General features: G+C 39.0%; 2 protein-coding genes across 2 annotated transcripts in view; both read left to right on the top strand.

The window, feature by feature from the left end:
• Positions 1-6,291: 6,291 nt before the first annotated feature.
• LOC125003845 lies at positions 6,292-12,875 on the top strand. The gene is made up of 10 exons (XM_047578072.1): positions 6,292-6,800; positions 6,985-7,284; positions 7,374-7,607; positions 7,708-7,812; positions 7,990-8,211; positions 8,411-8,749; positions 8,851-9,202; positions 9,285-9,342; positions 12,249-12,430; positions 12,558-12,875. The coding sequence occupies exons 1-10, from the start codon at positions 6,746-6,748 to the stop codon at positions 12,583-12,585; spliced, it is 1,875 nt and encodes a 624-aa protein (XP_047434028.1). The 5' UTR covers positions 6,292-6,745; the 3' UTR covers positions 12,586-12,875.
• Positions 12,876-20,051: 7,176 nt separating this feature from the next.
• LOC125003475 overlaps positions 20,052-21,238 on the top strand; it is a 1,957-nt gene continuing 770 nt past the window's right edge. Inside the window, exons 1-4 of the mRNA XM_047577430.1 lie at positions 20,052-20,292; positions 20,393-20,497; positions 20,661-20,882; positions 21,082-21,218. Of these exons, the coding sequence (XP_047433386.1) occupies positions 20,052-20,292; positions 20,393-20,497; positions 20,661-20,882; positions 21,082-21,218 (705 nt within the window). The remainder of the gene's footprint in view (positions 20,293-20,392; positions 20,498-20,660; positions 20,883-21,081; positions 21,219-21,238) is intronic.

Genomic DNA, 21,238 nt, shown 5'->3' with positions numbered 1-21,238 from the left:
GAGACGTAAGGTAACATCATCGTTGGCCTTTGTTGATGATGGTTCTCAGATGTCTCAGATTGGTGTGTCCATATTGTAAGAATAACACCATAACAGCAGCTTCATGCATAATCTTAGGTAAAACACTACGTCTCATATCAGCGTTAATGGCTCTGCTGCTCCACAGATCTATTGTTGTTGAGTAAAACTTCTACAGATGCAGCACAGTCTTTCCCTTGTGGCTATTCTACCTCAGCAAAATATCTGCAGCTCGATGGTTTAAACTTGTTTTCATCATATTTACTTGACAAGATTATTTCATTTTCTTCCATCAGTGTCTTGTAATACGCGGTGAGGCCACTTAATGTTTCAACTCATTTAGTAATTTAGTTGTGGTTTTGAAGCATCACAATCTCATAAAGACACATTTCTGTATGTTTTTGTTTTCAGGTGCTGTCACAGGTTTATTGTGCTGCTTCGTTAGTTTTAAAAAAAAATTTACACATCTCAGTGGTGTGTTAATTTGTGCAGCTTGTTGTGTACCGGTTAAAAGGAAACATCACTAAAGACAACTGGCTGTTGTGTGGGTGACAACGAAAAAATATTTGCTCTTTTTCTTTTAGTTGAAAGACAGGAACTCAACTTCAGTGTGTCACTCAGTGTTACTTCAAAAGCTCAGCTAAACAGTTAATTCAATTTCTCTCGTGTTTCATCAGATCAACTGTGGTGATGACGACTCCTCAGCTCAACCAGCAGAGCAGGAACTTCTCTACAGCACAATCCACTTCTCAGAGAACAACACAGATCCTATCTACTCCCTCGCAAACCCACCTCAGTCCCAAGACCAAGAGATGGCCCCCTACGCTGCTGTCAAATTTAGGTCCAATCGAAGCTCTGAGTGAGTATATCCTGCCAAAACAACCTGTGTTATAGGTTGGCTACTGAAAAGGTTTCCTCGTATTCTGACTGTAGACAAATGTTTATGGAATTCTTTAAATTCCTTACTCTGTGTTTAACTTGTTTAAATATTCTGTTCTTTACTTTCAGGCTCAATGACCAAACAGAAGATTAGGGATCCTTCTTTACTTTTATGTGCAACAAAGCTACTGTGACCAAGTAATGTTCCCTGTCAATCATTAAAATCTGTCTAAGTCCAAGTATAAAGTGTAAGTCTAAAAATTCCTGCAGTCTGAGCCCTGTTTTAGGTACTTCAGTTCGGTTCTCACATGATCAGGCAGGAATCTAGACACACCAAAGCATCACACTGACGGACATCCACTGTATGTTTTGGGAACCGAAACCATGAAGGTTTTTTTTTTTTTTTGTACAGGTTTGCTCATTTTCATGACTGTGTGTGACACTTCCTGGCTTTTTTTTCTCATGGTCAGATGCTGTCAGATACCACAAAGCAACATATTTATTTGGATTTTTTCTTTTAAGAGCTGAACATAAAAGTCATCTCAGACCACATGTCAGACCCAAGACTAACGGCATACCTAAAAACAAAAAAAACAAAAAAACAAAACAAAACAAAAAAGGACGATCATGTTTACTCTGGGAATCAAATATAGTTTGAAGTATTCAGCTAAAATTATTTATGGTGAATGCAGACATGACACGATACTACCATCTACTACAATCGAACCTTACCTTACTTTACCAGCCATCTGAAGGCTGGTGACATGACATACTTGCTCCTAATTCGTTCAAAGACGTATCGATCAAAACGTCAGAGATCAGTGGCCATTTAAAAGTTAAACGGTAAAAGAGAGGCGATAAAATACGAAGATTGCGACGCATCTCTTTGTTTGCTTCTTTCGCATTTTTCCACTTTTCAAAGAGCAGCTAATGTTAGCAACGGTAATTAGCTCACAGGCGGAAACGTTGCCACGGAGACACGGCGTCTCCGTTATTATTATAAAAATAAAGCTACTGAAAGACATTATTGTGGGATATTTGTATGTTTTCGTATTGTTATACAATTCATCTAAGTGAAACAATAAACCTGAACCAATAACCTAATTACCTGTGATATGTGATATGTTTTTAATTTTCTTAATGAAATAAGAATCCTATTAGCTAACCCCAAAAGGACAAATCAGTCATGGAAACATCACAGATTAATATTAATATATTTTATTACCATACTAGTATACACTTCAGCAATTAATATAAAACAAAACAAAAAGAAACTATAGAAAATACTGCCTCCTGTTCATTCAGTTAATTCCTAATTCTCCTTTGTCCTTCACATAAATGATCGTTCAAGTCTCGTTTTCATGCCAGTTTCAATAATATAAGTTAATAATATGCGTTCAAGACACTTTCACAGGGACTGGGAGGTTTAACTGTGTATTGTTTAGGCAGTTTATTAACATGTGTGAGGTTGAACGAGAGTATAAATAGATAACACAAGTGTGGAAGTGTGTTGTGGAAAGAAGAAAGGTACAAATATGGGTCCCATAAGGCAGAAGTGGTTCATCACCACCACCATCATCCAAACTACACTGCAGCAAAATGCAGATTTTCTGCTTGTATCAGAGGTTCAATCATGTGGCATTAATAAAAACAGTGTATATATATATATATATATATATATATATATATATATATATATAGATATATAGATATATATATACAAACAGTATATTCTTTGCAATTTTTTGTTGGGTGAAAATTGGGAACTAGTAAAAAAGGAACGGGGAGGAGACTTTTATCTCAGACACCATGGAGAGGTGTCAGTCAGTGCGTGGGCTACTCGTCTTCAGATTCAGTTAATACCACTTCCTCTTAACATTTCCCCTGTATGGACCAGCTGAAGAAATGAAAACCAGCCTCTCCTTCAACTCACATACAAGGAGTAAACCTAATAAACCACAGTAATGACGGGTTCAGAGATGCTACATGCGTGGCCTTTCAATAATATATTATTATTATTATTTTGTGTGTCAAGATAAAACACAGCAACACAAACATTAGAGTCCTGAATCAAGACAAATGGCAGTACTGCTCTTAGAGCTGAGCTCAAACGCTCTCCCTCTACTCGTGGTTTTATTGCGTTGTCAGTTCTCCAGTAGTAGTTTTGCCAGAGATTGGAGGATCTCCAGATAGATAGATAGATAGATAGATAGATGTTTTTACTCTGCATATGAAAATAAACGTCTTGAATCTTTGAAGGTTCCTGAAATGATCCTTCGCACGACAAGTGTGTGAGTCAGCATCCTCCTGGTAGGGAACATTTCCTCAAATGTTTCTCGTAGTTAGAGCATTGACCTTATAAGTGAAGAAAAAAAAAACCTCTGCTGCGCTGTCGTTAAATAGTTGCTATATTCCACAGTACTAATGACATACTAATATTGGTGAAATTGCAAATGGACATCAACATGTGGATGTGGAGCTGTTATCTGAGTGAGTTTGTAGAAATTTGGGGATTTAGGATTCATGCCTCCTCCTCCTACTATCCATCCATCCATCCATCCATCTATCTATCTATCTATCTATCTATCTATCTATCTATCTATCTATCTATCTATCTATCTATCTATCTATCTATCTATCTATCTATCCATCTATCCATCCATCCATCCATCCATCCATCCATCCATCCATCCATCCATTCTCTAATTTTATGTTGCATACCTCGAGTCGGGCTGTAACATTATCTCGCTGACAGGAGTTTCAACTAAAATGAGGTCAAGTTTAATCAGATAAAATGATAAAGAGAGATAAAGAGAAAGTAGCATAAAGGAGAACTAAAAAGAACAGGATGTTTGTAGTCAGCTGACCTGTGGTAGATGGTGTTGATCATTTCACACCAGGCTCTGGCCCTGTCCACTGCACAACCGTCAGAGTCTGTACACTTCCAGGAAGATGTTTTCACAATTATAACAACTATGTAGAAACTGTCTAATTATAACACATATGTATATTGAAAGAACTGTTGTACTCACACAGTCCACCAGCATGTTGCCCAGCTCCTTTGCTTTTACAAAGCTCTTGGCCAGTTCCAGAGGGTTGGAGGGTTGGAAAACATCCACACAGCTCACCACCACCTGAGGAGGTTTACCTGGAGACACCCCTCTAAGAAAATCTTCTCATACCATCCACACTGCTATTTCCTATTTTAAAGTTCATACTATTGAGCATCTTGGATTAACAACCATCATTATTTGACATATTCAAGGGTCCACATCATATTTATTATGACAAACTCTGACCAGTGTGATTCTATTTGTTGTCTATTAATCTACACAGTCCTTTTTGGTCCCTTTCACACTCTGTAATTACCTTTTGCGCATCTTGAGTGATGTAATAACGAGTCGATCGCTAATGTGTTCACATCTGACATTAAAACATTGTTGTTGTCATTATTATTATTATTATTATTATTATTATTATTATTATCATAGTACTACATTTTATTTATAGGACCCTTTCAGAAAACCCAAGGACACGGTACCAAGTAAGACAGAGTTAAAAATATAAAACAGACATAAAAAGCATTAAAAAACTATAAGACACTAAAAAGATGAGATTAAAAGATAAAAGATTTGGTTAAAAAAAGGATAGAAAATCTGAAGAGAGGGAGGCAGTCAGGGTGGGTAGGTAACAAGTGGTATTTAAAAATAGTAGTATATTAATGTAGCAATGCCACTGCTGCTGTTCCACAACTGCAAACATGCACCCTCTGCTGTGTGTATGTGGTACCACACTGTGGCATGATGGAGCTAAAGAGACTGAGGCGAGTGTTAATGTCTGTTTCTGCCACGTGCACAAAGTTATGATAATAATTAGAAACGTGGCAGCATCCACAGCCACAGTAATCACTGTAAACAACCTGCTACGAGACAGTGAAACAGAAACAAATAAATACAAAATGAATCATTACAGAAAAACATTTTGAGTTTAGTACCAAGCATATTCTAAAATATATATATAGAAATATATATAATATATATAGAAAAGTACAGACTTAATTCCTTAGTTTGCAAACATCAAAAGATAAAGCCAATTAATAACATGCAGTTTTAATGACTAAGTTATTCATATTTAGTCAGTCAATTTGTTAAGATGAAACATAAAACATGAATAACTTACTTGTTCTCCTACCTCTGCTTTTAAGGCCTTGTCGTACTGATGGATTTCTGACATGGCATCTAGAGTCGGGTTGTTGGCCAGCAGCCCTCCGTCCAGGAAGCGCCCCATTGGTCGGAAGTACGTGAGCACCTGTGGCCCTGTTTTTTTCTGGTTTGTGTGGCAGCATTGGTACTAGTAGAACCCCTTACGTTGCTTTTAAGATGATTCAATATGCTAAGGCATAGGTCTTCAACAGGGGGCCTACTGCAGGGCTGGGGTCACAAAATCTTTGGTTGATCAGAAATTTATTTATTTTGTTATATATTTTTTAATTTTCCCCAACAAATTTAAATTTCTGAAAATAAAAATATAATCCAACATATTTTAGTAAATTGATATGGATAGAAGACATTTCCGATAAGAACACGGTATTTATTTATTTATTTATTTATTTCACCTGATCCTTTTTGAATCGATGACTCCATCCAACAACATCAACAACCAGAGCTTCAACACCAACAATGCAGCAGGCCACACTTGACCGTTATATGATGTCGTCACTCGTTGTGTTAACACAGATTTTTTTGTTAACACAAACATGCAACCTTCAACTAGTGACGGATTACAGGAGCCACTAACAGGAAGGTCTAGTCCAGCTGGCCTTGTTAGAGCTTAAATATACGGAGAACCTTCACAGACATACTGTATGTGTTGTTGTGATGAAGAGGTAGTACTCAGATGTGGACACAAGGGGGAGACAAGGGCAGGGAATAAACTTTATCGAAATGTACTAAATTTGGAACAAAAGGCCCTTCACGGTAAACAGGGTCATAAAAACTCAGAAGTACACAGAGGAAACTCAACAGACAACTTGATAAGGGACAAAGAGAAAGATGGGACTATGTACACCGATCAGGAATAACATTATGACCACTTTCCTAATATTGTGTTGGTCCAACTTGAGCCTCCAAAACAGCTGTGACTCATCACAGAGTGGACATGGGTCTTCTTAGGGTGTCCTGTGATGTCTGGCAACAGGATGTTGTTAGTGGGTGCAATTAGCCTAACGAGTATGTCTTTGGAGGTGGGAGGAAACCCATGAAGACACAGGGAGAAAATGCAAACCAAACCTAGAACTGGACCTGAACCCAGACCTTCTCGCTGGGAGGCATCAGTGCTGACCACCGAGCCGCTATGCTGCCCCATGAAGAATACTATTAGTATGATGATAAAATATACAGTGAGAAACAAATGACATCAAGTGAAATCAATACTAGTGTCTCTTTAAAATGTGCCTCATGTTTTTAACTGACTGGAAATTGCTACACAACTACAGAACCAAACAACCAGGAAAAGACTGAATGAGCTGCAGTCACACCCTCATATATAGAAAGAGACAGACTGACTGTAATAAGTCCTGCACTACACAGATTGTTCACTAGAGGTCTCTTCTTCCTCAAAGTCATCATGAAGAAGGAAGTGATAGTTGTGGTGTGAAGCTGCTTGTAGACACACTCACTCTAACCAATAGTTCATTCTGTCTTCAGTCTGTAAGAAGACTGCTGATGATTTTAACCTCCATTCATTCATGTTTAGGACTTTTCATAAAGTCTCACAGTAACAGTTGTAGCTTTAATAAGTTCATTAGAAGAATCAACTTCCTGATCAGACGCTGGAGTCGACAACAGTCATGTTCTTAGTAGAAGCTGGATGTTTGATTATGACTTTGATTCTGAACATCTCAGGTATGAACCATTGTTTTTTCCCCTTATATTACTTGAAATATGTAACTTTAATATTTCTTGGTGGAGTTTAGGTGTAAACGTTTATATAGTTAAAGCAGCAGATTCTCTGATGTTATGAGGTCTTGAAGTCATGTTAACATTGTAAATGTGTCCAGATGTTTGATGATGAAATCTTCTGTTAAAGGAGTTCAGGGGAAACCAACCAGCATCTGTGCCTTAAAGGGTTCATCAGTGACTCTGTCCTGCTCAGGTCAACGTCACACTGCAAACAAGAGATGGTACATTGTCTACATGAATGGTTCAATGTATGTTCCTACTGAGATCTCTACAGATGGGAATCAAGGAAAGTACAGCGTGTCAGAAGAGAGTAACTTCACTCTGACAATCAATGATCTAAAAGAAAATGATACAAACTATTACTGCTGCACAGAAACTAACAAACTAGACAACTGCAGCCAAAACATAATTCACCTCCATGTTACAGGTACAGTGTTTATCACTAATGTATTACAGACTGATCACTTTAAGAGTAATGTGATGCATTAATGTTATTTATATTAACTACCATCTCAGACCTGCAGGTAAAGGTGATTCCTGCCACAGAGGGACAGACAGTGACACTGATGTGTAGCACCAGTTGTCCTCGGACTGAAAACCTTGCAGCCTACATCTGGTACAAGAACAGAGAGTTTCTCTATGAGGACTGGTCTCCCTGGTACCAAGAGCTGGTCAGCAGTGAGGAAGCAGTCACATACTCCTGTGCTGTCAAAGGCTACGAGGATCTCAGAGCCCCTGAAGTCTCAGTGGGTGAGTCACAACAGTTACAAACTCTATTTCTACTCTTCAGACTCTTCCTCAAAACACGTGTTCACCAGTTCACTGATGATACGTGTTTGGTTTTGTTCAGATTCAGTCACTCCGACCTGCTTCAGTGTGACCTACGCTAAAGGGAGAATGTGTTCTTATCAGCAGACGTCAGTAGATGAGTCCTGCTCCATCACATATCCCAGAGGTGAAGTTTCCTCATTTACACTCCTCCCACCACCACCCCTCTGATCTCTGTCAAGTCATACGTTCACTGGAGAAAATTAATTATTTGTTATGACTGAAATCTGATCATGTTATTAAATTATATATTTAACACTGTAGAGATAAACTGATGAAAAATATTTTGATTGTCTCCAAACAGAAATCCACATACAAAGGATTCCTACAGACGTAGCAGGTTATATCAGACTGACCTGTAACACCAGCTGCCTTCATACTGACACTCTGACTTCATTTATGTGGTTTAAGAACAGAAAAGTAGACAGAGACAAGGAGAAACAACAGATTTCAGTTCTCAAAACTGCAACAGAAAGTTTGTCTTGTGCTGTAAAAGGTCTTGAGGATCTGCGCTCTGCTGACGTCTGTGAGTATGAACCAACTTATGATTTAAGTATCTTTTTAAATGTTTTTAGTCACTGGAGAAGCTCCTGGTTTCAAACATTTCTATCAACTAGGAAGTTGACATCTTGCCCCAGGGATGAATTTTGATTTAAAGATTATTCAAAGTGAGTTTAATAGTTACTTAAAGTGAATCTGTCTCTTGTCTTCCATCAATATTTCAGGCGTAGAGGAGAAGAAATGTTTGAGAGTGAATTATATCAGCAGAAGTATCTGTGCTCTGAAAGGATCCTCTGTGAACATTTCCAGTGAATACTCTCATCCTGACAACCAGCAGTCAGAGTCTAAACTTTGGTATAAAGTAAAGAGAAATACTGAAGAGGCAGATCAACAGCTGACTGGAGAGACACGTGATGTGAAGTTTCATGACAACATGAAGAACCAACACATCCTCACATTAAACAACCTGACGAAGAAGAAGGACTCAGCAGAATACATCTTCAAAATCAGAACAAACTATGAAGAAGTGTCTGGTTCTCCTGGAGTTTCTCTGGTTGTCACAGGTAATTAGAATCTGTTACTCATGTCCTACCAGCAATCAATACATGTCCTCATATATAGAATGTCTCTTTTACATTTATTACCCTATCTGTCTGTCTTTCAGATCTGAAAGTGAAGATAAGTCCCTCTCCAGTGGTGACAGAGGGTCAGAGAGTCTCACTGACCTGCAGGACCAGCTGTCCTCTACCTGCTAACACAAACTACATTTGGTACTTCAACAATCGACCTCTGAACCTGATACACGACCAAAGCAAACACCTGCTTCTAGACCCAGTCAGCAGTCAGGATGCAGGAAACTACTCCTGTGCTGTCACAACCAACAGAGACATCAACTCAGCTCTAAAGACTCTCACTGTCCAAACTAAACAAACATCTAAGCTGAACCCAGCAGCAGCTGCAGGAGTTTCTGTAGCTCTCCTTGTTTTACTTCCTCTCACCGTCTTCTTGTGGATTAGGTGAACATCACAGTGCTCTTTCTGAGATTAGCGACGACAAGATAATTTACACACTAACCAAGTTTTTATATTCACTCACCAGAAAAAAAAGAACTTCCAGTCGATCTCCCGTGAATGAAACCTTGGACAACTTGGAGCAGGTAAAGACAAAATTAATAACTCTGCTTCATTTGAGTCATAATGATGTTATATAATACCAGTCAGAAGAGCAGCTTCTGTCTGGTTTGGCCCTGGCAGCTCTTTGCATGTTACATTAATATGTTGTCCCAGGTCCTGGAGGTGGATCCCATATTCAGCCAGTAATTCAATAATTTTTGCCAAACATTAGATAGTCCAATTTATTCTGCTCACCAATGTTAAGACAAGTACTTTGACTTTATAACAGCATGTGAGAGCTGCCATAATATTTTTGTGTTTTCAGTACAGAATTAGTTTATTTTAATAAGCATATTATCTCACATACATATCCAATAGTAGGTTCAACCAGTGTGTATCTGCTATGTCATGCTAACCCTTCCAACCAAGAGCTCTATGGTTATAATTACTTTACTAGAGTAAGACAATACACACAACTCTAAACAACGTAGGTGGGTAAAGTAGGTAACATTTACAGTGGTGTCAATGAGCTGTATATTTTTTATTCAGTTCAATTGCCACTTAGCTTAGCAATGAGTGGAGAAACATTCATATTCAAGATATATATATATATAGTGCTGGGACTCGATTTAAAAAAAATAATCTAATTAATTAGAGTCTTTGTAATTAATTAATCGAAAATTAATCGCATTTTTAATCACATGTAAATATTTGACCTGAGAACAGTGACAAACATTTTTTTTTCCACATGGATGTCGGTATCTACCATTGAGTAATGATTGAATATATGAGCTTAAGCAACAAAACATTGTTCACTTTTTTTCCAAGGTGGTACTTAACCAAGACCAACAGACTAGGGATGCAAATCACAGGAGCATAAACTGATTTTGAACTCAGCTTGATGTAAACATTAATAAAACTCAGTAACCAATCACACAGGCTCCATTAGTCTGAAGACAGAGAGCTGTGAGGCTGAAGTCCTCTGACAATGAAATGCACCGTGAGACAGTGACAGGTTTGTATCTATGTCTGACCACATGTCAACTGTTCAGCTGCAGCAGAGGAAACTCCGCCACCACAACGACCGCCTTTTTTTTTTTTTGTTTGTTTGTTTTTTAAATGAAGTTCCAGTAGCCAGCGGCTAAAATACGGGAGGACACTGTAAACCGGCGTGGATCCGGTGTGTTTATCAAGGCTTGGTTGCCGTGCTGAGGCACCAGGTCGGTTTGAGCTGCGTTCGGCTACATTAAAACTCCTCAGGCAGTGGTCAGTGTCGGCGGCTGTTTTTTGTGCTCCAGTAGTCCTATAATTGCTTCGTCTGAAACTCGTCCAGTGAGAAACGTGAGAAAACAGTGAGAAAAATAAGTGCGATTAAAATGCGTTAATTTTTGTGTAGTTAATCTTAATTTACGCGTTAAAGTCCGAGCCCTAACACACACACACACACACACACACACACACACACAAATAAAATGGGTTTAATTGTGGTATAACATTAAAGCTATGACAAAACCAAGCCGACATTGACTATTTACCAGCGTCGGGACGACTGTGAGAGTCTGTATGTTTTGCCACTAGTCTGACCTCAGCCTTTTCATGTATCAGTGTGCTGCTAGATACCACTAATGGTTTCCAGCTCAAAAAATAAGAAAAAGAAAGAAAGAAAGAAAGATTCAAAAACCACCAAAAGTGCTTGAAATATTGGTCAATATTTTGTTGTAAACCACCATAAAAAGCGATGAAGCCGGAGCATAGAAGACAAACATTAACAAACCACAGCTTCATCTACTACAACTACTCACATCTGGCTACAAAGAGGCCATTTAATATCATGTAGTCAACTACAGCCTATAAAGCTTCTCTAGTGTTTAGACACATGTGAAGACAAAACACATCTTTCTCTAAATGGATTTGTTTAAAATCAGCATTGAAAAGTAATTTACAAAAATACCAAACTGATCCCAGACCAGATGAGAGTTTGTTCGCCTGCCAACAACTGCCCAACGAAACCCCTCAGTCGGGTGTGAAACACTTTAATCTTGCAACACTGGTTGAATCGACAGTGGAAAGAGACGATCAAAGAAGATTGGCTGCTCAGCTTAGAACCAGAACATGAGAAAAGAAACAAAGAGACAAAAGTAAAGATCATAGATAAACCATGGATCAACAGATCAGCGTGATTCAGGAGACGTGAGGTAACATCATCGTTGGCCTTTGTTGATGATGGTTCTCAGATGTCTCAGATTGGTGTGTCCATATTGTAAGAATAACACCATAACAGCAGCTTCATGTATAATCTTAGGTAAAACACTACGTCTCATATCAGCGTTAATGGCTCTGCTGCTTCACAGATCTATTGTTGTTGAGTAAATCTTCTACAGATGCAGCACAGTCTTTCCTTTGTGGCTATTGTACCTCAGCAAAATATCTGCAGCTCGATGGTTTAAACTTGTTTTCATCATATTTGCTTGAGAAGATTATTTCATTTTCTTCCATCAGTGTCTTGTAATACGCGTGAGGCCACTTAATGTTGCAACTCATTTAGTAATTTAGTTGTGGTTTTGAAGCATCACAATCTCATAAAGACACATTTCTGTATGTTTTTGTTTTCAGGTGCTGTCACAGGTTTATTGTGCTGCTACGTTAGTTTTAATAAACTTTACACATCTCAGTGGTGTGTTCCACGTTAAACATTACTGAACCAAATCAGTCGAGTAACATAACTGCTTCTGTTTGGTGTCATTCCTTCATCTTCAGCTGCCATTTGTGCAGCTTGTTGTGTACCGGTTAAAAGAAACATCACTAAAGACAGCTGGTTGCTGTGTGGTGACAACGAAAAAATATTTGCTCTTTTTCTTTTAGTTCAAAAGCAAAAACTTCAGCGTGTCACTCAGCGTTACTTCAAAAACTCAGCTAAACAGTTAATTCAATTTCTCTCGTGTTTCATCAGATCAACTGTGGTGATGACGACTCCTCAGCTCAACCAGCAGAGCAGGAACTTCTCTACAGCAGAATCCACTTCTCAGAGGACAACACAGATCCTATCTACTCCCTCGCAAACCCACCTCAGTCCCAAGACCAAGAGATGGTCCCCTACGCTGCTGTCAAATTTAGGTCTAATTCGACCTCTGAGTGAGTATATCCTGCTTTTCCAAAACAACCTGGGTTATAGATTGGCTACGAAAAAGGTTTCCTCGTGTTCTGACTGTAGACAAACTTTAACTTTAACTTGTTTAAATATTCTGTTCTTTACTTTCAGGCTCAATGACCAAACAGAAGATACCTAGAGACTGTACAAGACAGCAAAGGACAACGTAAAGAGCCAAAATACAATAACGAACGTGAAGAGAAAGACAGACAGACAGTCAGTCAGACAGATAGAATAATTGTAATTCCTGCAGTCCGAGCCTTGCTTTACGTACTTCAGTTCAGTTCAGATGTCCACCACATGTTTCAGGAATTGAAACCATGAACGTTTTTGCTCACGTGACTGTGTGTGACTCTCTCAGGCTTTTTATTATTCTCACAGTCAGATGCTGAGCAACAAATATCTCACTGTGAGTAACAGATACCACAAAGAAACTGATTTTATTTTTGTTTTGTTTTGTTTTTTTTTCAAAGCGCAAAGGTACAACTCTGTTCCATATCTCAGTCCAAAAACTAACCAGATGCAGCAAGTGTAACAAGGCAATCTTATTTGCTACAGTGCTACATACATCACACAGTGTATATGCTACAAGACAACTGTACTGTACACTGTAGCTATTAAAGTACGTACAAAACATGGCAACAGGAAAGTTCACATTTAAGAAAATACCACTGGACTTGTTGTCATATAGACCCCCTCACAGTTTGTAAACAGTGTGACGATTATTGAGGGGTGGGACTTAGCTGGAGGCGAAAGATCTCAAACCTGTGAACTAATGGCACTCCTTCATCTGGCATTTACTTTACTTCTTTCTCATTTTTGCCGTGTTCCAAAAGCAGCTAATGTTAGCAACAGTAATTTAGCTCACAGGCGGACACGTTGCCACGGAGACGCCGTGTCTCTACAGCTACGTTAAAAATAAAGCTACTGAATGACATAATTGTGGGATATTTGTGTATTTGTATATTATCGTCTTGTTTTACAATTCATCTAAGTGTAACTCAACACAATAAATATGAACCAACAACCTTAACCCATGTGACATGATTTTAATTTTCTTAAATAAGAATCCTATTAGCTAATCCAAAAAGGACAAATCAGTCATGGATACATCAGAGATTAATATTAATATATTTTATTAGCATACTAGTATACACTTCAGCAATTAATACAAAACAAAACAAAAAGAAACGATAGAAAAGTCTTTGCTGCCTCCTGTTCATGTTGTGAAAGTAGCAGCAATTAATTCCTAATTCTCCTTCGTCCTTCACATAAATGATCGTTCAAGTCTCGTTTTCATGCCAGTTTCAATAATATAAGTTAAATAATATGCGTTCAAGACACTTTCACAGTGACTGGGAGGTTTAACTGTGTATTGTTTAGGCAGTTTATTAACATGTATGAGGTTGAACGAGAATATAAATAGATAACACAAGTGCGGAAGTGTGTTGTGGAAAGAAGAAAGGTACAAATACGGGTCCCAGACATAAGGCAGAAGTGGTTCATCACCACCACCATCATCCAAACTACACTGCAGCAAAATGCAGATTTTCTGCTTGTATCACAGATTCAATAATATAGCATTAGTAAAAACACTATATATTGATTCTTTGCAATTTTTTGTTGGGTGAAAATTGGGAACCAGTGAAAAAGGAACAAGGAGGAGACTTTTATCTCAGACACCGTGGAGAGGTGTCAGTGCGTGGGCTATTCATCTTTAGATTCAGTTAATACCACTTCCTCTTAACATTTCCCCTGTATGTACCAGCTGAAGAAATGAAAACCAGCCTCTCCTTCAACTCACATACAAGGAGTAAACCTAGTAAACCACAGTAATGACGGGTTCAGAGAAGCTACATACGTGGCCTTTCAATAGGCTACAGAGACTCTGTTGTTTCCTGTATCAGTTTTTAGTTCCTGCCATGTTTTGCATGTGTGTTGCTGTGAACTCACATATTAGTCTTATTTTATTTACTTTTTGTAAAGATAAAACACAGCAACACAAACATTAGAGTCCTGAATCAAGACAAATGGCAGTACTGCTCTTAGAGCCGAGCTCAAACACTCTCCCTCTACTCGTTGTTTTTCTCTTGCTGTCAGTTCTCCAGTAGTAGTTTTGCCAGAGATTGGAGGATCTCCCTCTTCTCATACAGGTACATCTGCGTTTCCCACAGCATGTCCACCAGGACCGCGTCGCTCACCTCATCCAGCAGGACCTCCTGAGACAGCTGGGACTGAGTCTGCACAAAACACAGTTACCACAGTCATGTGTAAAACACTTCACAGTTTGGTTTGTCAACTGCTCAGGACGAGAAGGCAAGGAAAAAAAACTGTTACAGTCAACTACAGGACATTTATACAAGCATAGTAATGTTTTTATCACTCCTGCCATCGGCGAGACGCTACAGGAGCGTGACATCGAGGACGACAAGACTCACAGTTCGTACCCTCAACAGCTCACACTCTGCCTCACGTGTTCATCGCTCCCACTGACTGTATCCATAGCAGAACTTTACAAACTCTGGTTTTAATGAGATTTGTTCACAAACGACAAGTGTGTGAGTCAGCATCCTCTTGGTTGGCATAATTTCCTCACAAGTTCCTCGTAGTCAGAGGATTGACCCAATGAGAGTAAAAAAAAAAAAACTCTGCTGCCACTGCCTTTAAATAGTTGCTATAATAAAACGTGTTGGTTGTACTAATGTTGTATTTTGGTAAAAATTACGAATGCACATCAACTTCTGGATTTCCCCAGAACTGAGAAGCTGTTATCACAACGACATCTGATCTATCTATCTATCTATCTATCTATCTATCTATCTATCTATCTATCTATCTATCTATCTATCTATCTATCTATCTATCTATCTAACCTGAATATTTCTGTAATTTTATGTTGCATGCTGTGTGTCTAGTCGTAACTTTATCTTGTTGACTAACAGGAGGTTAAACTAAAATCAGGCCTTTAACGTGTTAACTTTCTTCTTTAGGTACAAACTCTCTTAATCTATGCTCTTCAGTTTCATACAGGCACAACTATCAAACATGTTTCCTTTCAAATATCCTAATAATAATAATTAATAATAATAATAATAACTAGAAAATTCCTTCCTGGAAATTTTGAAGGGGCTATGGGAGCTAATGCCAAGTGTAACCTCTCTGTCAACATGGAAGTTGGCACAGTTAGCCTACATTTAGCACAATTAGCTTACAGTTAGCACAGTTAACCCACAGTTAGCACAGTTAGCATACGGTTAGCACAGTTAGGTTACAGTTAGCCTGTGCGTGAGAGAGTAATATGCGCTTTTGCGCGCATGTTTGTACATCCTACTACTCTTCCTGAGTGTATCTGTAACTGTAAATACATAAAATTACCTGTGTGTTTGTGTGTGCATGTGCGTGTAGGCCACAGCCACCCACGCGCACGCGTGTCTGTGCGCGTGGGTGGTTGAGGAGTGTGAGGAAGGTGTGCTTGCGCTGTAATCTGTAACTGTAATCACAAAGTTACCTGTGTAGTGAGTGTTGGTGTGTGTTGTTGTAATTTAGCATAGTTAGCCTACATTTAGTTCAGTCAACCCACATGTCGCACACTTAACCCACATTTAGCACAGTTAGCATACGGTTAGCAGATTTAGCTTATGGTTAGCACAGTTAGCCTGTGTGTGACAAAGTAATGCTCGCTTGCGCGCGCATATATGTCTGTCTGTGTGTGCATCCTCTTTGTGTGTGTGTGTATCTGTAACTGTAATAACATAAAGCCACCGGTGTGTTTCTGTGTAGCACACTTACACGTGTGTGTGGGTGTGTATGTGTGAGAGGAGGTTGCGCTTACACGCGCATGTAAATGTGTAACTGTAATCACAAAGTAACCTCTGTAGTGTGTGTTGTTGTAAGTTAGCACAGTCAGCTGTTTTTTTTTTTCGCAGTTTTTAGCACACGGGATAACAAGCTGGCTTTGCTCCGTAGCCCCTGATAATAATAATGCGAGCGATAGCAGATAAATATTTGCTCTTTGCAAGCCATGCCTGTCAGGTCAGTATGTTGCTACACATTTTAGAAAAACTACAACATTAAAGAAGAAGTCTGTGTGGCGAAAAAACAAAAATGGGGATGAGGTCATGTTTAATCAGATAAAGACATGAGAACGACAGAAGATGTAGCTAAAAGGAGAACTGATAGTCAGCTGACCTGTGGTAGATGGTGTAGATCATTTCACACCAGGCTCTGGCCCTGTCCACTGCACAACCGTTAGAGTCTGTACACTTCCAGGAAGATGTTTTCATGACTCACAATAACAACTACGTAGAAACTGTCTAATTATAACACATATACATATGTTGAAAAACGTGTTGTACTCACACAGTCCACCAGCATTTTGCCCAGCTCCTTTGCTTTTACAAAGCTCTTGGCCAGTTCCAGAGGGTTGGAGGGTCGGAAAACATCCACAGAGCTCACCACCACCTGAGGAGGTTTACCTGGAGACACCCCTCTAAGAAAATCTTCTCATACCATCCACACTGCTATTTCCTATGTTCATACTATTGAGCATCTTGGATCCACATCACATTTATTATGACTGACTCTGACCAGTGTGATTCTATTTGTTGTCTATTGCTCTACACAGTCCTTTTTGGTCCCTTTCACACCCTGTAATTACCTTTTGCGCATCTTGAGTGATGTAATAACGAGTCGATCGCTGATGTGTTCACAGCTGGCATTAAAACAGTGACCTGTGACTGGGTCTCAGGTCTCTCAGTTCTCTATCAATAATAATGATGATGATAATAATAATAATAATAAAGGATAAAAAATTTGAATAGAGGGAGGCAGTCAGGGTGGGTAGGTAACAAGTGGGATTTAAAAATAGTAGTATATTAATGTAGCAATGCCACTGCTGCTGTTCCACAACTGCAAACATGCACCCTCTGCTGTGTGTATGTGGTACCACACTGTGGCATGATGGAGCTAAAGAGACTTAGGCGCGTGTTCATGTCTGTTTCTGCCACGTGCACAAAGTTATGATAATAATTAGAAATGTGGCAGCATCCACAGCCACAGTAATCACTGTAAACAACCTGCTACCAGACAGTGAAGCAGAAACAAATAAATACAAAATGAATCATTATAGAAAAACATTTTTACTTTAGTACCAAGCATATTCTAAAATATATATATAGAAATATATATAATATATATAGAAAAGTACAGACTTAATTCCTTAGTTTGCAAACATCAAAAGATGAAGCCAATTAATAACATGCAGTTTTAATGACTAAGTTATTCATATTTAGTCATTCAATTTGTTAAGATGAAACATAAAACATGAATAACTTACTTGTTCTCCTACCTCTGCTTTGAAGGCCTTGTCGTACTGATGGATTTCTGACATGGCATCTAGAGTCGGGTGGTTGGCCAGCAGCCCTCCGTCCAGGAAGCGCCCCATTGGTCGGAAGTACGTGAGCACCTGTGGCCCTGTTTTTTTGTGGTTTGCGTGGCAGCATTGGTACTAGTAGAACCCCTTACGTCTGCTTTTCAGATGATTCAATATGCTAAGGCATAGGTCTTCAACAAGGGGCCTACTGCAGGGCTGGGGTCACAGAATCTTTGGTTGATCAGAAATGTAGTTTTTATATATATTTTTTAATTTTCCCCCACAAAATTAAATATTTCTGAAAAAACATAATCCATCATATTTTAGTAAATGGATATGGATAGAAGACATTTCCTATAAGAACATGGTATTTATTTATTTCACCTGATCATTTTTGAATCGATGACTCCATCCAACAACATCAACACCCAGAGCTTCAACACCAACAAAGCAGCAGGCCACACTTGACCGTTATGTGATGTCGTCGCTCGTTGTGTGAACACAGATTTTTTTGTTAACACAAACATGCACCCTTAAATCTTCAACTAGATTACAGGAACCACTAACAGGAAGGTCTAGTCCAGCTGACCTTGTTAGAGCTTAAATATATGGAGAACCTTCACAGACATATTTTGTGTTGTGATGAAGAGGTAGTACTCAGATGTGGACACAAGGGGGAGACAAGGACAGGGAATAAACTTTATCGAAATGTACTAAATTTGGAACAAAAAGCCCTGCACGGTAAACAGGGTCATATAAACTCAGAAGTACACAGAGGAAACTCAACAGACAACTTGATAAGGGACAAAGAGAAAGATGGGACTATGTACACCGATCAGGAATAACATTATGACCACTTTCCTAATATTGTGTTGGTCCAACTTGAGACTCCAAAACAGTTGTGACTCATCAGAGAATGGACATGGGTCTTCTTAGGGTGTCCTGTGATGTCTGGCAACAGGATGTTGTTAGTGGGTGCAATTAGCCTAACGAGCATGTCTTTGGAGGTGGGAGGAAACCCATGCAGACACAGGGAGAACATGCAAACCAAACCTAGAACTGGACCTGAACCCAGACCTTCTCGCTGGGAGGCATCAGTGCTGACCACCGAGCCGCTATGCTGCCCCATGAAGAATAATATTAGTATGATGATAAAATACACAGTGAGAAACAAATGACATCAAGTGAAATCAATACTAGTGTCTCTTTAAAATGTGCCTGATGTTTTCAACTGACTGGAAATTTCTACACAACTACAGAACCAAACAACCAGGAAAAGACTGAATGAGCTGCAGTCACACCCTCATATATAGAAAGAGACAGACTGACTGTAATAAGTCCTGCACTACACAGATTGTTCACTAGAGGTCTCTTCTTCCTCAAAGTCATCATGAAGAAGGAAGTGATAGTTGTGGTGTGAAGCTGCTTGTAGACACACTCACTCTAACCAATAGTTCATTCTGTCTTCAGTCTGTAAGAAGACTGCTGATGATTTTAACCTCCATTCATTCATGTTTAGGACTTTTCATAAAGTCTCACAGTCACAGCTGTAGCTTTAATAAGTTCATTAGAAGAATCAACTTCCTGATCAGACGCTGGAGTCGACAACAGTCATGTTCTTGGTAGAAGCTGGATGTTTGATTATGACTTTGATTCTGAACATCTCAGGTATGAACCATTGTTTTTTCTCCTTATATTACTTGAAATGTGTAACTTTAATATTTCTTGGTGGAGTTTAAGTGTAAACGTTTATATAGTTAAAGCAGCAGATTCTCTGATGTTATGAGGTCTTGAAGTCATGTTAACGTTGTAAATGTGTCCAGATGTTTGATGATGAAATCTTCTGTTAAAGGAGTTCAGGGGAAACCAACCAGCATCTGTGCCTTAAAGGGTTCATCAGTGACTCTGTCCTGCTCAGATCAACGTCACACTGCAAACAAGAGATGGTACATTGTCAACATGAGTGGTTCAATACATGATTCTACTGAGATCTCTACAGATGGGAATCAAGGAAAGTACAGCGTGTCAGAAGAGAGTAACTTCACTCTGACAATCAATGATCTAAAAGAAGATGATATAAACTATTACCGCTGCACAGGAACTAACAAACTAGACAACTGCAGCCAAAACATAACTTACCTCCATGTTACAGGTACAGTGTTTATCACTAATGTATTACAGACTGATCACTTTAAGAGTAATGTGATGCATTAATGTTATTTATATAAACTACCATGTCAGACCTGCAGGTAAAGGTGATTCCTGCCACAGAGGGACAAACAGTGACACTGATGTGTAGCACCAGTTGTCCTCTGACTGAAAACCCTGCAGCCTACATCTGGTACAAGAACAGAGAGTTTCTCTATGAGGACTGGTCTCCCTGGTACCAAGAGCTGGTCAGCAGTGAGGAAGCAGTCACATACTCCTGTGCTGTCAAAGGCTACGAGGATCTCAGAGCCCCTGAAGTCTCAGTGGGTGAGTCACAACAGTTACAAACTCTATTACTACTCTTCAGACTCTTCCTCAAAACACGTGTTCACCAGTTCACTGATGATACGTGTTTGGTTTTGTTCAGATTCAGTCACTCCGACCTGCTTCAGTGTGACCTACGCTAAAGGGAGAATGTGTTCTTATCAGCAGACGTCAGTAGATGAGTCCTGCTCCATCACATATCCCAGAGGTGAAGTTTCCTCATTTACACTCCTCCCACCACCACCCCTCTGATCTCTGTCAAGTCATACGTTCACTGGAGAAAATTAATTATTTGTTATGACTGAAATAAAGTCCTATAATCTAACCATATCAGAACACTAATAATAACATATCTGATTTTCTCCAAACAGAAATCCACGTCCAAAGGATTCCTCCAGACAAACCAGGTTATATCAGACTGACCTGTAACACCAGCTGTCTTCATACTGACAATCTGACTTCATTTATGTGGTTTAAGAACAGACAAGTAGACAGAAACAAGGAGAAACAACAGGTTTTTGTTTCCAGCACTTACAAAGGAAGTTGGTCTTGTGCTGTAAAAGGTCTTGAGTATCTGCGCTCTGCTGACGTCTGTGAGTATGAACCAACTTATGATTTAAGTATCTTTTTAAATGTTTTTAGTCACTGGAGAAGGTCCTGGTTTCAAACATTTCTATCTTTTAGGAAGTTGACATCTTGCACCAGGGATGAATTTTGATTTAAAGATTATTCAAAGTGAGTTTAATAGTTACTTAAAGGGAATCTGTCTCTTGTCTTCCATCAATATTTCAGGTGTAGAGGAGAAGAAATGTTTGAGAGTGAATTATATCAGCAGAAGTATCTGTGCTCTGAAAGGATCCTCTGTGAACATTTCCAGTGAATACTCTCATCCTGACAACCAGCAGTCAGAGTCTAAACTTTGGTATAAAGTAAAGAGAAATACTGAAAG

Source organism: Mugil cephalus, chromosome 2 (assembly GCF_022458985.1).
Source record: "Mugil cephalus isolate CIBA_MC_2020 chromosome 2, CIBA_Mcephalus_1.1, whole genome shotgun sequence".
Lineage (NCBI taxonomy): Eukaryota > Metazoa > Chordata > Actinopteri > Mugiliformes > Mugilidae > Mugil > Mugil cephalus.
This window is presented reverse-complemented; position numbering and strand designations above follow the sequence as displayed.

Bases quoted from the DNA above. Each gene is read 5' to 3' on its own strand.
- LOC125003845 (XM_047578072.1), top strand. From the start codon at position 6,746: ATGTTCTTAGTAGAAGCTGGATGTTTGATTATGACTTTGATTCTGAAC. The intron at 8,750-8,850 runs GTAATTAGAATC...TCTGTCTTTCAG, and splicing joins AGTTTCTCTGGTTGTCACAG to ATCTGAAAGTGAAGATAAGT. The intron at 9,203-9,284 runs GTGAACATCACA...TTCACTCACCAG, and splicing joins ACCGTCTTCTTGTGGATTAG to AAAAAAAAGAACTTCCAGTC.